Raw genomic sequence first — 17,271 nt, 5'->3', positions numbered from 1 at the left:
TGCTTCTGACAGGGATCTCACCAACAAAATGAGCTTTGAAATGTGTTGCCATGATCACCAACAGAAGCTGGAGAGTTTGCTCTCTGTGGAATAAAGCTACCAACAGTAAAATAGAATTTAAAGTCATCGAGACGTTTTGGAAATCTTCGTGCTGCAAAGCACAGAGCAGTAGGCAGCCAGGAAAGGGTGGAGAGAGAAAGATGCAGGGACAGTTTGTTTGAAATGAAGTTCAGACTGGCCTGCCTTCCTGAACAAACAGTTCTTATGCTGTCACTGAGGAGCAAGCCAAACAACCCCCCCTTTGTTATCAGATGGATGAATGAAAAGTGTCTTCTAACAGTGGTGCAAAACTCTTGAAGTCCTGGAGGGATGCAGTGCTGTTCAATGGTCAGCATGGAACGGAACCATTTTCAGTTGCTGCAATCAGTCCTGGAAATCAGGCCGGATTCTAAGCTGAAAGTCTTTCTGCAGCTTCTCTTAAAAACAATGGTTCCTCTTAGTGTCCTGTCATGGAGCCTGCTGGGGGGGAGAGTCTACCCTTGCGAGAGGGTGGGTGGCAGCTGCCCAAAGGGTCCTTTGGTTAAAATAAAGTCAGCCCAACTTAGACGGTAAGGTGGGATCTTCTCAGCCCTCCTCCAATTCTGCAAACGAGTTCTATCCCCTGTGACCAAGAATTAGGCAACTTTTGGGAAAAATTTATTTCTGGGGAAAAATCATGAAGGGAAGAACAAAATGTTGCTCCCACCCCTATACTAATATACGAACACTGCTGATTTTATGGGTCAACAGCCTTGAAGCAGAACATGGAAAATAACCATCTTCCTGACAAACAGACAAAGGGAAAACTCAGTTAACAGAACCCACATGCACTTTGGATCCCTTTCGAGCTGATGGTTTGCATGGATAATTGGTGACCGGGTCTCCAGTTTGATTTCAACAGACAATAAAAGTTCAACTGAATAAATGTACACAACTTGTATGCTGGCAATCACAAAAAGTTCACTGCTCTTCAAGAGGGAAAAACTGGCAAACATCTGATGAAATGTGTTATTACAAAGGTTTAAGATGTTTAAAATTGATATTATCTCAGTGCTGTAAGATTAAAATACAATTCTAAATGAAACAGATACTGTGAGATATGATTAAACCTGCCCACTCCACTGCATACTTCACATTCCCTTTTGTGTCTGCACGTAATCCACTCACAATAATAAATAAACTACCAGATGCTGGAATGAACAGCTTGTCCCAATAAGTCCACTGCATGCAAAATACAGATAAATGTGAATTAAAGGTACAATATCAGTTTGAGGCAGGTTAAGAGTGCTACAAAGCCCAGGATGAGACATGTTTTCTTCCAGCATGACCTCTCCAGCCAGGAAGAGAGAGAAATTTACTGTGAACAAACAGCAGGGAGCTAAATTCACCGGTAACGTGAGTAATCAGTAGCCAATCAGTTCCACTGTAGCCAATACAATCATGCCTGTTTTTGACAGCATTACGTTTGGACCTCACACTGTCAGCTGGGAAATTGTGAAGGATGTGCAAGGTCCGAACAGAAAAGATAGTGAAGCTGCAGACACAAGAGACACAGTAAACTTCACTTGCCTTCCACATCCTGGTTGTCTTCTTCTGTTTTTGGCGTGGAGGATCTTCACTTATGTCCCTTATCTATGGTTGAACAAAATATTATATTTTTGAACTCTTCTTGTATAGCATTCAACCCTCTAAGGATTGAGACCACAGTGGTAGAATAGTTGATATATCTTCACTTGGATCTTTATATTCAAAACTTGTTGTGGACCCACACTGAACACCATCCCTTGTTCAGCTATAAATGAGCACGTGCTCATTGAGACTGGGGAGTTAGAGTAGACAAGAGGCGACAGCAGTCAGACTGCGTTCTTCTACTGGTTTACCCTGCCCATAATGTTCTGAGTGACCACTTATGCTGGGAACAGATCTTGGGCTATAACTTTTTTTTTTTCTTTGTATGAAATCTTTTTAGTTCCTTTGGACAGCTATATCAGAAATATAGGCTTGATCCTGCAGCTTCTTTGTAGCAAAAATACACCTCAAATCAAGGGCAGATTTTCTGAATAAGGAGTACGTAGCATGCCCACAGTGTTTGGTCACTGTGAAATATGAAGCCAATTGGAGAATGTCATCTGGTTTCATTTCTTCTAAAATACATTCTTCAAAGGACCTTTTCATCCTCTGAATTTGTAGTAAGAAAGAGAAAAGAGCAGTCAGACATAAATGGAGTTAGGAAAAGACTCAAAGCTCGTTGGAAGTATGTATTTCCTGTAAACTCTTTTATTAGAGTTGAATGCAGCATTTTCCAGACTGCATGGGCTACTCTCCTGGCCAGCACCGTGCAGCAGGTGCGAGAAGAGGCGTGAACTGGCTTCCAGACCTGGAAGCAGCTTAGCCTTGCCGCGTGGTTTTGTGCCACAGCTGGTAGAGGAGGCAGAGTTCAGCCAAAAAAGGGCAGAGGGATAGCAATTTTTGCTTTAATGTGATCATTAGTAAAATTACAATTTGCCTTATCAGAACCTACAGTTTTCAGATTGCTTAGTGCTCTGAATCAATGAAAAGGATCCAGTTCAAATGCATTCCTGATAACAGTTCGGACGACCTTCTTGATGTTAAAAATGTCATTGAAAACAAGTTTTATGAATCAATGCAGTGTGCCTATGCATCTTCTTGGTGGAACCATCAAGTTTCCTTCTGCTGTGACATTCACATTTCAGAGCTTTTGTAGAAGTGCAAAAAACCAAGTCTTTTGCGTCTGCCACCAGCAGGATGATCTCCCTACACAGATCCCAGTCACAGAGGCACTCGCATAAAAGGCAGATGTTAGCTCTGCCCGTTCCCCAGCCTTTCTAATGAGCCAGCAGGAGTGAAAGGCTTCTCATTCCCAGTTTTCTGGCAACTTTCTGAAGTAACCAACTGGAAACAAGGCTTGTAGCAGTTAACCTCCCCACTCAGCGGAATTTCGCAAGCCCTGAAGTCATTTCTACAGGCACTGCAGCTCCAGATGGGAGAATATGGACAGCATAAGAGAGAGAGAAAACAGTGTGAGAAGCCCACTCGCTTGCTTGTGCTCTTGTCCCCTGAGGCAAGTCCTTTACACAAAGCAGCATTTCTTCTGTGTGCAAGCTTATGGCTAGGGCAGAATGGCATATGAAGAGTGCAGCACTACAGCAGAGATTAGTTTACTCCCTGGGCAGCCTGGCTGGCAGCAGAGCTAACACCAGCTCCTTCAGGTTTAGGATCTAACAATAACAGTGCCAGCTACGCTAAGCCTTGAGAGGAACTGCCTTCACAGTTATTGAGCTAAATGCTTCAACCTGTACATGCTAGAACACCTGTTTCAATGTAAACTGAATGTGAGTTGCGGGCTGCTCTTCCTCTGAACCATTTTATCCCCATGGTAAATTATGAGTCAAACAAAAAACAATGCCTGAATGTGTTGCTGTTGTTAAAAAATTACCTTTGCTTGTCCCTCTGTCCCATGGCGCTCATCTGCCAGGAACAATGGCAGCCATTGTTTTTCTAATCTCTTCTGGACACATTGCTGAATTTCTAGCAGAACCGCTGCCGAAAGTTGATGATGAAGGATTTGTCCCCGTCCTCCACCTGAATGCATTAGCTAAGCAATACAAATACAATAACACATGACATAAACTTTTGTGTATTCCGAAAGTCCTTCATCTCTCTACATCCTTGATTGAGCAAAGCATGAGCTTAACTGTAAGCAAAGCATTTAATGCATGCTTACCCAAGGCTCACATGTACTTTTCATAAAAGGGAACAGATTACATTTGTCCCTACCTATAATAGGATACAGGCTCCAGCAAATAATACCCCAGCTTGACCGAGCAAATTTCCTAAGTATCAAGCTATATCAGACTACCACAGCTCAGACTCGCAGTCTGTGGCTTTACTGACATGCTAAAATAGAGAGCTGGAACAAGTCACTGTGCCTGAAAGCCATTTTTACACTTTTTTCTGAGCTGTGTTGTGCGTGCTCTGGCTGTGGCCTCAGATCAGGGTTTAAAAGAGATGTCTGTAAGGACAGGGGAGGAAAAGCCTGAACAGGAGGGAGGGGATCACCACAACCAGAACAGAACCAGATTTCTTGCCAAAAATATAGGTAAGATTTGAGGAGACAGCTTGGGGAAAAGCTGGAGTAAAGTTCGTTGTAGATTTTTATCTCAGTCACATTCAGTGTGATTGTTCTTTATGAACAGTTTTGTAACTGGTACCTGTTCTTGTTGTGCTCTGGTAGCTGGGCTGTTGGGTCCAAAGAAGTATTTTTTGTTTAAGTACTTGTTTTTAATGGCCTTGGATTTTTCCTCCCTTTTCTCTTTATCCTTGTGGAGCATCTTTCTGAACTGTTCAATATCTAGCCAGCACATGAGATCCATGCTACAAACAAATTTAAACAGAATGTTATTTCAATATTGAGTTAATTTCATCAACATTCTAGGGAGTTATTAGCTTAAACACAAGCCACCAAAATGTTCAAGTCCTAAATACCAGGTCAGATTGGACTGAAATTTTACGGATCAAACATTATTCACAAATTCTTCTTCACAAATTATACAGATCAAACGTACAGCTTAGGGATCTCATTTAGGGTCTCGTCTGGGGTACCCTGAAAGGAGTAACCTCCTCAATGTGCGGCTGCTAAATCCAGCAGGGACTGTGAACCACAGCCATAGTGCAGAGCTTGCAGAGAGGATGAAAAATCAAACAGTGAGAATTTGAAGCAGTACCGCAGGCCACTGCAAGATTAGGCGACACCCCCTGTTCTGCCTCCTCGTCGTATCACCTGAGAAAGGAGTGGGGTTGACAGCTGGGAACAGCAGCCCCAGAAATCACTCCTTTCCGACCCCACATAAAGTGCAGAGCTTAACTCAGTCCACAGTCAAACAGACAAAAACAATTTGTGGTAGATTTTGTTTCTAGGGCTTTTTGTGGCCTGCCTTTTCATAAATTACTGATTCTACGACTTATTCCATTATTCATAGTAAGTGACAAATAATCTCCATGTGCAATTCTTGATCTATATATTGTTCATGATCATTTGAGTGTATACTATCAATTTAAGATTTTTTTCATGGAACATATATGGGTCCTGTTCTTTAAACCAGAGGACAGAATAAGTGACATACCTACAATTTCAGTTTAGTTTATGTGACTGTTTTCTGATAGTATCATATTAGCTGAAGTTTTTTTGAGAATTTTAGTGAGGACATTCACTGTATTTGCAGGAAATATGAAACACTAAATGCAGACAAATCTGTTTCACTTTTCGGTTAATAACTGGCTTTTCAAAGCATTAATCTATGAGTAAAACTTTCAAAACCATCTGACTGATTTAAGAACAGTTGTCCCCCTTTAAAAAGTCTTTTGAGACCCTTACAGACCTAAATTCTATTCAGACTGAAATTCTTTCATTTTCTGGTTCATCACAACGTGAACAAGTTCATCCAAATGCAAGCCATCCAAGTTATTGTGGTTTACGGAGTTACCCCTTGGCATCTATCTATGACAACCGATCAGACATGTCCATCTTATTTAAAAAGCAAAATACATAATATTAAAGGTTAAACTGCTTACAGTGGTGTCTTATCCTAGCATACTCTACTTTTTCCATTCAGAGGATCAGGAGCATGTGCATAGTCAGTCTGGCAAGACTAACAAGTGGTAATCAACTAACCCAAAGTATCACAAATTGTCCTGCAATTGTGTGAATATATCCTATATTTTTAACAAATTATTAATTAATGGAACTTTGTTTAGTTTCTTACCAGAATTTGTGCCTAGGTACTCAGCAGCCTGTCTGTCCTGAAACTTGGATCACTTACAATTGGGCAATAACAGAATCATAAATTTTGACGAAGAGGCAAATGAGACATTTATCATTTTTTGCTAAAATTTTCCAGACTGCATTAGTTCTAGGATCCCTTCAGCTTATAGTGCCATTAAGCATCTTTAATGCAGCCTGCCAGCTCGACTTCAGAGTTACTAAGTCTGGACCCAGCTCTAAAACACTGTTTTCTGAGAATTTTTCAAATGTTTTTCTTCATTATGAATTTTTAAAAAAAGAAAATTTCTCCATAAATTAAACCTTTCTCTGCCTGGCTCTGTCACTTAAGATGGGACTTGTGTGTGGTTAACAGAGAGGCAGGAAGTCCCAGAGGCGATTCAGTGTACCTGTCCAGGACCCCACCCTAGCCAGTGACCTGTTCTCTGGTGATTCCTACCATTTCCCCAGTTGGAGAGGAACTCTAGACCAGTGGTCTCCCAAGTGGGGTGTGTGCACCCCAGAGGGTGTGCAAGACAATTCTTGGGGGTCAGGAAGAAAATATTAGAACTTAATTAGTACATGTATACAATTTATAAAAAAATAAATATAAGTATATTGAGGGTGCATGCTCAAAAATTTTTTACTGATGAGGTGCGTAATCAGAAAAGTTTGGAGACCACTGGTCTAGACAACTAACTCAGAAGTCACTTACTTGACCATAGGCACCCACAGCATAAGAATCTGAACTAATTATGTACAGTCTTTTTGTAGTCAGTGGACAGAAACAGCCATCTTTAGGAATAATCCATGCAAACTGGTTTTAGATGTAATCTTCAGAAATAGAAGAACTGTGTCCAGAAGTGTGTATTTCTCTCTCTGACTACAAAGAGAACCTATGATGATAAGCAGAAGTGATGACATTGAGTCTTGGCCAGAGGAATCCTGTGCTAGATGTCCATCTCTGGACACTTTTGAAAAAGCTGACCAATATCCAATCTAAAATGATAGCAGTGCTCAGCTAGAAGCAATAAGCAATATGCAAAGCATCAGCTCAATGGAACACACGCTACTTAAAAAATATATTTGCCTTTTCCTAAACAGGATAGAGATTAGTGTAGGGCTTGGGGGGAAAAAAAAAAGCTGGCAAACTCACATTTACTTCTGCTGGAACTTATGTTTAGATCTTCATTTTTAAATAAGTGGGCTCACTTTTTCAAAAACCCTGCATAAACCGTATCTGCTACAAATTGGTACTTAATTCTGTTCAGATCAGTGCAAACACAAAACTGCGGTTGCTCTCACACTGTGAGAATAATGTGGCTGTCTTCTATTTGTACTTTTTTATAACATCCAGCTTTAATTTTTAAAATGTACTAAATTGAATCTGTACTAAAAAAGAGAAATTTTTATTCATTATAGGCTAATTGCTCTGCTCAGGGGTTTGCCACTAATCAAAGCAGAAACTGAAAGCAGAACTGTAATACAAACATGTTATGACAGGAGGATTTTTACCAATTCAATTCGGTTGTCTGAAAAATGTGCATGTGTATTTCATAAATATACAGACACATTTCAAAAAAGACTAGAATCTGTGAACATTTAGATAGCCAAGATCCGCAGCAAAGATTTCTTCTGCCCTTAGAAACAAGTAAAATAATAATAGCGAAGAAACATACCCAGCCGAATGCTGATTAAGAAAAGCCCAGAACTGTTCTAACTTCTCTTTGTCGTGGATCAGGTCAGATAGACTTGGACGTGCCAGTTCTTTCGGAGCTTGACGCAAGTGCTGATCTTCTTTGAGAGCATCAGGGCAGGATGGCAGACCAGTGCCAGCAACAGTACTCTGAGGGAAGAAATTATTTTTTCGTCTCTCTATTTTGCACAGTCTAATAATCCTTGCACTAGATAACTTCTGTCTCTGCAGAACAGCTTTTTGATTGCTGAGCAAATAAATTGAGTTAAGGCTCCAGCTCTTAATCAGCTTCAATTTTATGTTTGCTTTAAACATACCAGTATGTGCAGGTTCCATGATGAAATAAACCAATATATACCTGTAATTTACTTGAAATTGAGGTGTTTACTCAAGATTAAGGGCCCAAAATACATTCCTCAGACTTTAGTTGAAACTGTCTCATTGACTTCAATCATACAGTGATCTGATGCTGATGCAACTGACAGAAGACCTGTATTTGTAATTAACACAATGGCTGTCAACCATTCCCCAAAATGAATGGTAGAACTCAGACTACTTGTTTCTCCAAATGGGCACGTACTGAGTCTTTTATTGCTGATAATCAAAGTGTTAACCCTCTCTGATGATAGAAAAAGAGTTTGTTTTTGTTAGTAGGTACTTGTCTTACCTCATCCTTCTTGGAACCACTCTCTTGATGCAAAGCCTGGAGCTTTGTAAAGTACACGGAGTCCAGCTGTCGAGTTTCTTCCACCAACTCCACCTAATAAAAATAATATCTTATGTCATCCCTACGGTACACATTATAGAAAGATGGAGAACTGGACAGGCACCTTGCCAGTGACAGTGGATAGAAAAGGATACATTTGCCAGCAATGAGACTGGAGTTTAGAAGACACTAGAAGTCACATCCTTGTGACAAACAATTCCGTTAAAAGCTCTGGCAGAGTATATCTGTGTGGGTTTCTACAGAACACCACTGAATAACCTAACTGTATCTTTAAAAAAAGAACTTTGTGTGTTAAACATTGCTAAATTATATTGTGTATATAATGTGTGTATTGTGTATACATTATATTGTGTATATTGTGTCAGACTTACCTGATTGCCTATACCAGCAAATTGTATGTCAAAGTGCCACTGAAAAGTGGAAAAATGCATCTAAAAACTATGACTCTTTGTGGAAAATGTCAAAAAGATAGAGTGCCACGGATTTCCAGAAATTGAAATTTAAGACAAGAAAGATGCTGTAATATGGAAACAATGAAGGTGAAAGCTTTCAGACTTTCAGTCCTGCCCCCCTCCTTAGTTTTATACCAGGTAATGCTTTAAAATAATAAATTGTACATGATTAGAACTCATGAAGTATTGGTGGTTTTTAACTTAATTAGAAGCCATATGTATATAAGTAGAGCAGCTCTCCATGTTATGTGCAAACAATCGGTAACTGCATAAGGAATAGTTTGGTGACCCTCTAGGCTGCAGGTTTCAGGATATTTAACAAAATTGAGCCAATGCGTTATACTGATTAGCACACCCATTACAAAGATTAGAAAGCTGGGGTCTTATCATACAAGAGTTTATGTGCAAGAGAGAGAATAGAGTTTTTAGATTAATATTCATTACGCTTTTGTCTAAAGGTGAATACCACACTAATCACCGTGTTATCTGAATGCCTTCAGGCTCAGTGTAACTCTATTCCACTGTTACAAAGTGCTTTGGGGTATTCTTTCCTTTAAAAGAAAATGTAGCTTAAAAATAAACAGGAAAATAATTCAGAACATTTTTCGTAAAGTTTAAACGGAAAGCAGATAGAGGCAGGATGAGACTCAACAATAAAAAGGAACCCTCCTGTTTTCACGTTTCGTTTAAAGATAAAAATGGAGATACATACTGACCGTGTCCCAAATAAACAATTTTGGACTCACCTAATTCTTGATAAAATATCTTGTTTCATTATGGGCCAAATATATCCTGCTGTATGGTAGAACAAAGGGGAAGAGTAGAGCCAGGGACTGAGCAAAATACAAAGCAGACCTTGTCTTTGTGCTGGGAACGAGTGTGCATAAGCATCAGCCTGCGCCTAGTACAAAGAGACTCTAGTGCCTCCCAGAACAGGTCGGTTTATGGCTGTGTGTTGTAACTCTTCACAAACGCATGTATTGTGCACTCAGAAGGATTTAGTTCTGTTTTCTTCGTGCTCTGATTAAGATGTTTGTGTTATGAGGGCACTGAGAACTCTGCGCGTAACTACACTTGCAAAGCAAAGCATCATCTAAACTGAAAGGGCAATAGATTATCCCTCGGTTAAGTCAAGGAGCTGTAAAATGACACACGCGTTAACTGAACTTAAAGCAGAAGTTTGTATTTTCAGTTCTTACTTTGGGGGAAGTCTTACATTGCTAGAAGCAGTGAACACACTAGATTCAGAGAGTGCTCAAAAGCAGAGTCCCTTTTATACAAAAATGGTGTATAATAATACTCGGCTGAATCAATGACTTGACTCAGTGAGGACTGGCAGTAGATACTAGACAACTAGTATTGATAATACACGTGGAAAATATACATTCACAAAAGACTCTAAAACTAGTCTGACTGAAAGTAAATAAAATTTCATATTAATGAAAGCACCAATCAATTGCATGGTGTTGTGCTGGTCATAAACAGTTATAGCTAAAAAAACTTAGAAAAAATAATTTACCCAAAGGCTTAGAAAAGATGCTAAAAAAGTAAAGAGAATATTTTGCAGATGTGTTTGGATTAGTATATTTCATTTTAGTGAGTTTTTTTCAATGCTGAAACTTTCATAGTTTCTTAAGAAAATTAATTTATCAGAAGATGAGAGGGTAGGTCCCATTGTGAGTTAATTAGAAGGTAGAAAATCAAAAATAAAGAAATAAATAACTTTCATAATGGGGTGGGGTTCCTATTGGAGTCTCACAGGGATCTGTGCTGAGGTTGTTTTTTAAACATTCAGAAATCATCTGGAAAAGGAGGTGAGTGAGGAGACAATGAAGTTTGTAAAATGATTCCACAGAGCAAAAAGTTAAATTGACTGTGAAGAGCTGCAGGATTTCAGGACACTTTAGAATCTGCATGATAAAAGGGCAGCTGAATTCAACGACAATAAACATTAAGTCATTCCAGTGAGCTCCAAATTAGGGCTTTCCATTAGTTGTTATTACTTAGTAAAGAGATCTTGGAATCATTGCAGATGGCTATTAGCTTACATTTTGCACATCCACTCAAAGTTCACCAGGAGTCAAAAGGCAATTAGAAGCATAGGAACAACTAGGGAAGGAACAAAGAGCAAAACAGAAAACGTGATTCTGCCACTGGATCATCTTTTGTGCATCCAGATCTTGAGTACTGCTTGCATCTCATAAAAAAATAAATAACAGATACAGATGGGGGTGTTAAGTGTAACAAAGGTATGGAATGCCTTCGGTAAGAGGAAAGGTCAAATAGTCTAGGATTCTTGAGTTTCAAAGAGATGTAATTGAAGTGGGCTACAACAGAAACACGTAAAATCATAACAACATTGAGAATAAGACAAGATAATAATTGTTCACTGTTCCTCATGAGATACAAAACTAGGGCACCAGGTGAAATTATCAGGGAGGGGTTTGCAAACAAACCAAGATAAGCATTTTTTTCTCCTGTTGCATGATTAAACCATAGAACCCACTACTACAGGGTGGCTGACAATATAAAATTACTCAAGACACATTTACATAAAGTCATGGGGGAAAACACCTCATCAAAGACTATTAAACACAAAAATGTAGATAAGACCTCTGCTTCATGAACCTCCTCAGCTGCAAAGTGATGAAGCTGGCAATATCGCTGTATGTATTTTTCTGTTCTTATACTCAATTCTTAAATGTTTAATACTGGCAACAACCTAATAGACTTAGAAGACCATTCTCAACTTTGATTTTAGGTATCTGTTCTCCTAGTTGTTCATACACACATGCACAATATAGTAATAAAAGTTTACTGTACTACAAAACTTCCACAAAATGATTTCAAAATATTTTGCAGGGGCAATGCATGCATGTCCTCATTACATGCTGACAGAAATATCAGCAGTAAGTGATGATATTTCCTGTAATAATGGAGATGCTTCATCTAAGGTCACAGTGGAGAAAAACAGGAGCAAGAGTTAACTTCCTGCCCTCCAACGCCTGATTCCCTATTTTAAGTTTCTCCTTCCATATCCAAGAGAGAGATGTTAAGACTTGGAATTAGAAGTTTGACCTACAGCTGGTAACTTGTAGGTAAGTTTACAAAGAGCAGAAAGCCAGAGCATCCACCACTGCCTCCACCATTTCTTGTTCTTATTTGTCAGAAGCAGAGTCAGGCTCGCAGCTGTCTCCTCTGACCTGCATGAGCCTGATCAATTCAAGCCTTCTGAGGCTTTCTGGGATTAAAACAGAGTACGGCACTGAGCCACCTACTTCAGGAAGCCTGCAGGGCACGTTTAGCCCTTACACAGCAGGGCAGCTGTCCAAGAAGTGTTTGGGGCAAATACGGTGGATCACTATATCACATTTCCTCTTATGCTAAGCAGTAGCTGCACTTTAATTCTAAACACCAAGAAACACTTGGTACAATTAATATGGACATAGCATCACCTTACTGACGCTCTAGAAACTCGGCTTATTTTATGCTCATCATTAAAAGCACAGAAGGCTTGTGGGTAATCCATCCTAAGAAAATAACTTTTGATCAATGGTAAGATTGCAGAAACATGACATTTCCTGAGTGCAAAGAGAAATTTTGCCGTAGCAAGATGTATTCCTCCCTAATTCACAGACTGAGGGGTCTATGAAGCCTGCACCTTTCTTTCGGGTGGGAAGTCTGCGCTCCATAGGAAGCTCAGGCTACTCCATGCATCAGCGTAGAAAGGAGTGGGTGAGCAAAACATCTCATAATACTTCTCCCTTCCTGACTGTAAATGTAACAGGGTTGCATATGAAGGGTCTTATGATTTTCTTCCCTGACATAAGAATTTTTCATGATGTCATCCAGATCACTTACTTTTCCATAAGTGCATTTGTCTGTTTCCATCATCTTCATCCATGGTTCTAGCAGAACAGTAAGGATATATTCTTCTGCTGGGTCAAAAAGGTCCTCAAAAGCTGGGTCTATTTTCTGATAAATTAAGTTTTTCTTATTCTGATGAAGTCCAATGTCCATACTGGCAGATGGGGCAATGTAAGTTGCATAAAGGAACTACAATAAAACAGAAGAAAACTGTTTCTTAGCCATCATCCATTCCAATGGTCACAGTCCCTTGAAGGAAAGAATTAATGCATATTTGTCCCCCACTGCCCTGCTGTATATTCTTAACGTATATCTAATTACACCTGCCTTGTTTTTACCAATATTACTATTATGTCCAAAATTCAGTTATTGCCGTAACTGACCTCCCTGCCATTTTTACTGCTACTTGTTAAAATCACATAATAATGCTTAAAGTAATTTTTGCTTGGAGATGTTTAGCTGATTTTTAGTTAGATTCAGATAACTACAATAATTACAGTAACTGGACTCTTCATGAAGTCGCATGGTTGTCTTGCAGAATATGTACTGGGCCAGCTTCTGAAGCAGTCTTACTTCTTCTGAATAGGTGGAAATTTGTAAATTTAAGGTTAAAATTAATGGAAAATTAGATTTCATTCTGTGCGGAGGTTCTCTTGCATAGCTCTTTGACATTGGTGAGACTCCATCATGGTACAGAATCCATAACAGGAGATACCACTGCACAACTGAGGTCTAAATCCTTACCAAAGCATGGATTACAAGATGCTTTTTTATGAAGCACGGTTTGGCATTCAACATGTACAAACTGAAGAAAGCTGAACCTGGAGAATGTTTCCTTCTCACCAGCAGCTCATTCTTGAAGCACAGGGTAAGTCAAATTCTTATTTTTCAAATGTTTTAAAAAATGCTATGAAAAAGAACATTGAAAACTCAGAGAAAAATACTTTCTCCCAAGAATATCTTGGAAGAAGATATTCCAGAATATCTAATACGTCATGATTCTGACTGCAGCTAGGAACTCAAGTGAAAAAAAGATGCTGCCATAATACATTTCATATACTTATAAATGTTTTCTCTGCTTCATCTTCTCAAAGTCTAACTAATTTTCAAGCATACAGTCAAGGGAGCAGATTAATAGCATAAATCAGAATTTCTCCCTAGGATAGCACTGAGGAGCCCATCTTCACTATTTATTAACACACAATTTTGACAATGAAGAATGCAGGTTTCTGATAATTCTCATTTTCCTTATGTTGCTAAAATCCAGCTGTAACTAGCAGATGTACAAAGCAGTAGAAAAGAAGAAAATAATACATTTACTCTGTGTTCAGGCAGTAATAAAACAGTGTTGTGTTTAGATTTCAAGCACAGTGGGAGAATGTTTGAGTACATTAAATAAGTATGTTTCTGTTTGTTTTAAATGAAATTCTGATTTATTAGACTTTTTCTTTCAAATAGCAACAGTACCAGTCTACATTCCCGTTATTTTGGACTGTAACAATTTGAAAGAGTCCCTTTAGACTCTCCTGATACCAGGTCACTGAGGAATACAGGGCCACAATGGCTGACAACCATCCCCTAGGTAGAACTTGTTATGATTAGTATATTTACTGTCTATGCAGAATTACACCCCCTTTCCACATAGATCTAATCATTGAAAACAGAGATGGTTTGTGGCTATTGTGGCCCATGTAATCAGTGTAATAACATCCCCCAGGTGTAAGAGTGAGGTCAAAGAATGAGGACATCCACAGGAAGATTTCTAGCTGAAGAACAAGACCACATTTATCCTAAATTATTCCCTTTTCAGTAAATCCCCAAATAAATGTAAATTTAACAGAGACAGCATTAATTAGATTCATAGTGATTTCAAAAGTTGGAACTTATGCTGAAGAACCCTAACACTAGTAAAGTTTATTACATCATGTTCTAGTCTGATCCAAAACATTTAATTTATAAAATAGCCAAATTAGAAGAGATCAGTCCAATGATATAAACATGAGGTATCTTTAAAAATAGACTTTTTAAAGAGGGGTTAACAATTTTATTCGTCATTAGGGCTACATTGCCTCACCTGTTATGACTCATAAAATCACACACAAGGGATCTGTAAATTGGCACAAACAGGTCCAAAATAGGTCCTAAATAATTTACTACATGTTTAACCCAGTTCCTTAAAAGGATGGTCATTTTTACCGTAGTTCTAAGAATAAAATCAAAACAAACACTCCACAACTTTCTTGGGTAGAACTACTTTTCCCCAAAAAATTTTGTATGAAAAGGGTTAACTTCAGTATATTTGCTACTCTTCTTTAGATCTGACAAAAAAAATCAGCCTACAGAGTCAGAAATCGCCCAGACTAAGGAAGCTTTGGCCAAAAACTATTGACAAACTGCTCAGATAAACACTGTCACAATATGTTGCCGTGTTAGGGACTGCAGTTGCAGGCTGTTCTGCCTGTAGAACTGCCCCCAGTCCTGTATAATTACACATGCAAAACTACAGCATAGTAAAAACAGATTGTTTTTTTATTCCAGAAATAATATTTTGGTCTGGTAACACACGTGAAGCAGGAATTTAAGGGTAGTTAAGCTAGCTATAGGAGTGCACTTCTCCAAACTCAAAGGACCAGACCCTCGGTGCTGTCGTCAGGATGGTCTCTTCACTTTTGAAGGATACAGATTTACAGTGTCTGAGGATTTGGTCTGATGGCATCCTTTTGCTTGAATTCTCATAAGAATCCATTGCTATGGAATTTGACCCACCAAGTAAAAAGATAGCATCACAAAGTGACAAAGTGAATGCATGCACTTGCAGATAGGGGAGAAATGAGGAGGAGATTTCATCCCTGTGACCCTTGCTGAGGGTTCAGAAGCATCTGTAGATCTGCACAGATTTGAATGCAAGGACTGCAGGAAAACCAACTGCAAAGAGTTCTAGACATGCCAAAAAAAAAAGAGGAAAAGTGTCTGTGTTCATAGCCTTCAACACTGTGCAATGAAATTAGCAAGATACAGGGGGAAATAAATAGTATCCTTTGAAAAGTAATAGTCTTAGCCTTTTTTGACTCCCATGTCATGGAAGTCTTGTAGTTTTCTGAAGCTCAGTGGAATAGTGACACTGTTGTATTGGCCAGTCTCCTACAAGGACTGACAAGAAAAAATTACATTAAATGAACTTAAAGATTATCAAATTCATACAAAAATGTTAAGTGTGTGACATCAAGTGCACATCATACTTCACTTGTTCAGTTTTGTTCCTTTTGTAAAACACAAAAAATTTTCCTACTTGCCAGCTATACATTTTCCTATAAATGTATGAGAATAAGTGGCGGATTGAACCCCAAACCCTATCTGGAAATTTGATCAGAATTAGCATCTTGAAATTACTTATAATGGCACAAATCTGAAGATACAAAATGCTTAGGAAATTCAGATTAAGACTTTGGCTTCATTTAAGGCTTTCCAAATCAGGGATTGTTCAGGCCATGGGTTTTGGTGTGAACTCATCCCCAGACGAGAAGGCTTTGGTAAGCAACCTCAGAATGACCAGAGTGAAGCAAGAAACATGAAAAAGATTGAAGTCCAAGTGCTTTGTATTGTTGCCCAAAGGCATGGATACTGCTCTGATCTAAACAAGGGGCTTGTGCAGCTGCGTGACAGAGTCATATGATAGAAGAATAAAATGCACTGGCTGGTCTTAAATGGAAAGGCTAAACTGTCTTCAGCCCCATCATCACTTTCCACTAACATAAATCTTGTGTCTGACCCTAAAAGTTCACAGTAATGATAACTCACTTTATCTAAATTTATTCTAGTGTTAAAATATTGTACTTCCCATAACAGTATTAAATTTGCTATCTCTAAATAACTTTTTTTTTTTAATCGAAAACTACAATATGTGTTTCTTTATTGCTTTTCTTTCCTGATTTATTTTACACTCCTGTGCATATGTTTATAGTGAATAACCATATATGTTCCTGGATGATTACCCATACTCATCGTTCTTCTTACCCATCAGATTTCATTCTTACTGTAGTTTCTTACCCTGGATGAATGAATATACACCTTGGAATGCATTTCCTTACTTTATCGTAAAGCTGAAATAAAAATGCCTAACAAATGAAACAATGAGTACGCAGCGATCCAGGTTAGCTCTTGTTTCCAACAGGAAGCAGGCGAAACACATACCAAATACTTTGGATGTCTTTTTCTGTAATAAATAGTAAAATATATATGACGATGTGTTGTGCGAATCTGAGCCACATTCTCTTAGGAGTATTTGGAATAACTATCTTATTGTGCCAAAGGTGAGCGCAGAATTTGGGAAGGCATCTCTTCCATAAGCACACCCTGTAGATTGGATGCAGCTTGACTCTTTACCGTGTTCCAATGAAAACAAGAATAATTTTTGTGCAGCCTTAAAAGGCAAGCTTGAGAATGATACCAAATGTTGCAGCACATGTGTTGATTTGTTATGTTACATTTCAGCTGTTAGTTATGCTAATGGAACAGTTTCACATATTTCGTTTTGATGTATTTACTTTAATGGCTATGTGTGTGTAGCTCTCTGCAATTGCCTGGTAACACTTATTGTATGATGTTCTGCTGTCACCACCAGGCCAGCACTGGAAATAAGATAAGAAAAGTAAAAAAGACCTGGGCCTTGTTTTTCAGCCATGCAGCCACTGCAGAAAGAGTGTAAGCTGGT

General features: G+C 38.7%; 1 protein-coding gene across 1 annotated transcript in view; it reads right to left on the bottom strand.

Moving 5' to 3' along the window:
- Positions 1 to 17,271, bottom strand: part of RGS22 (regulator of G protein signaling 22) — a 64,673-nt gene that overhangs the window by 13,924 nt on the left and 33,478 nt on the right. The window contains exons 15-20 of the mRNA XM_075417225.1: positions 12,555 to 12,749; positions 8,182 to 8,274; positions 7,498 to 7,664; positions 4,272 to 4,434; positions 3,497 to 3,655; positions 1,609 to 1,671 (exon numbers count right to left, since the gene is read on the bottom strand). Of these exons, the coding sequence (XP_075273340.1) occupies positions 1,609 to 1,671; positions 3,497 to 3,655; positions 4,272 to 4,434; positions 7,498 to 7,664; positions 8,182 to 8,274; positions 12,555 to 12,749 (840 nt within the window). The remainder of the gene's footprint in view (positions 1 to 1,608; positions 1,672 to 3,496; positions 3,656 to 4,271; positions 4,435 to 7,497; positions 7,665 to 8,181; positions 8,275 to 12,554; positions 12,750 to 17,271) is intronic.

Source organism: Opisthocomus hoazin, chromosome 3, assembly GCF_030867145.1.
Source record: "Opisthocomus hoazin isolate bOpiHoa1 chromosome 3, bOpiHoa1.hap1, whole genome shotgun sequence".
Lineage (NCBI taxonomy): Eukaryota > Metazoa > Chordata > Aves > Opisthocomiformes > Opisthocomidae > Opisthocomus > Opisthocomus hoazin.
Note: the sequence above shows the minus strand (reverse complement) of the source record. Positions and strands in the feature narration are given on the sequence as shown.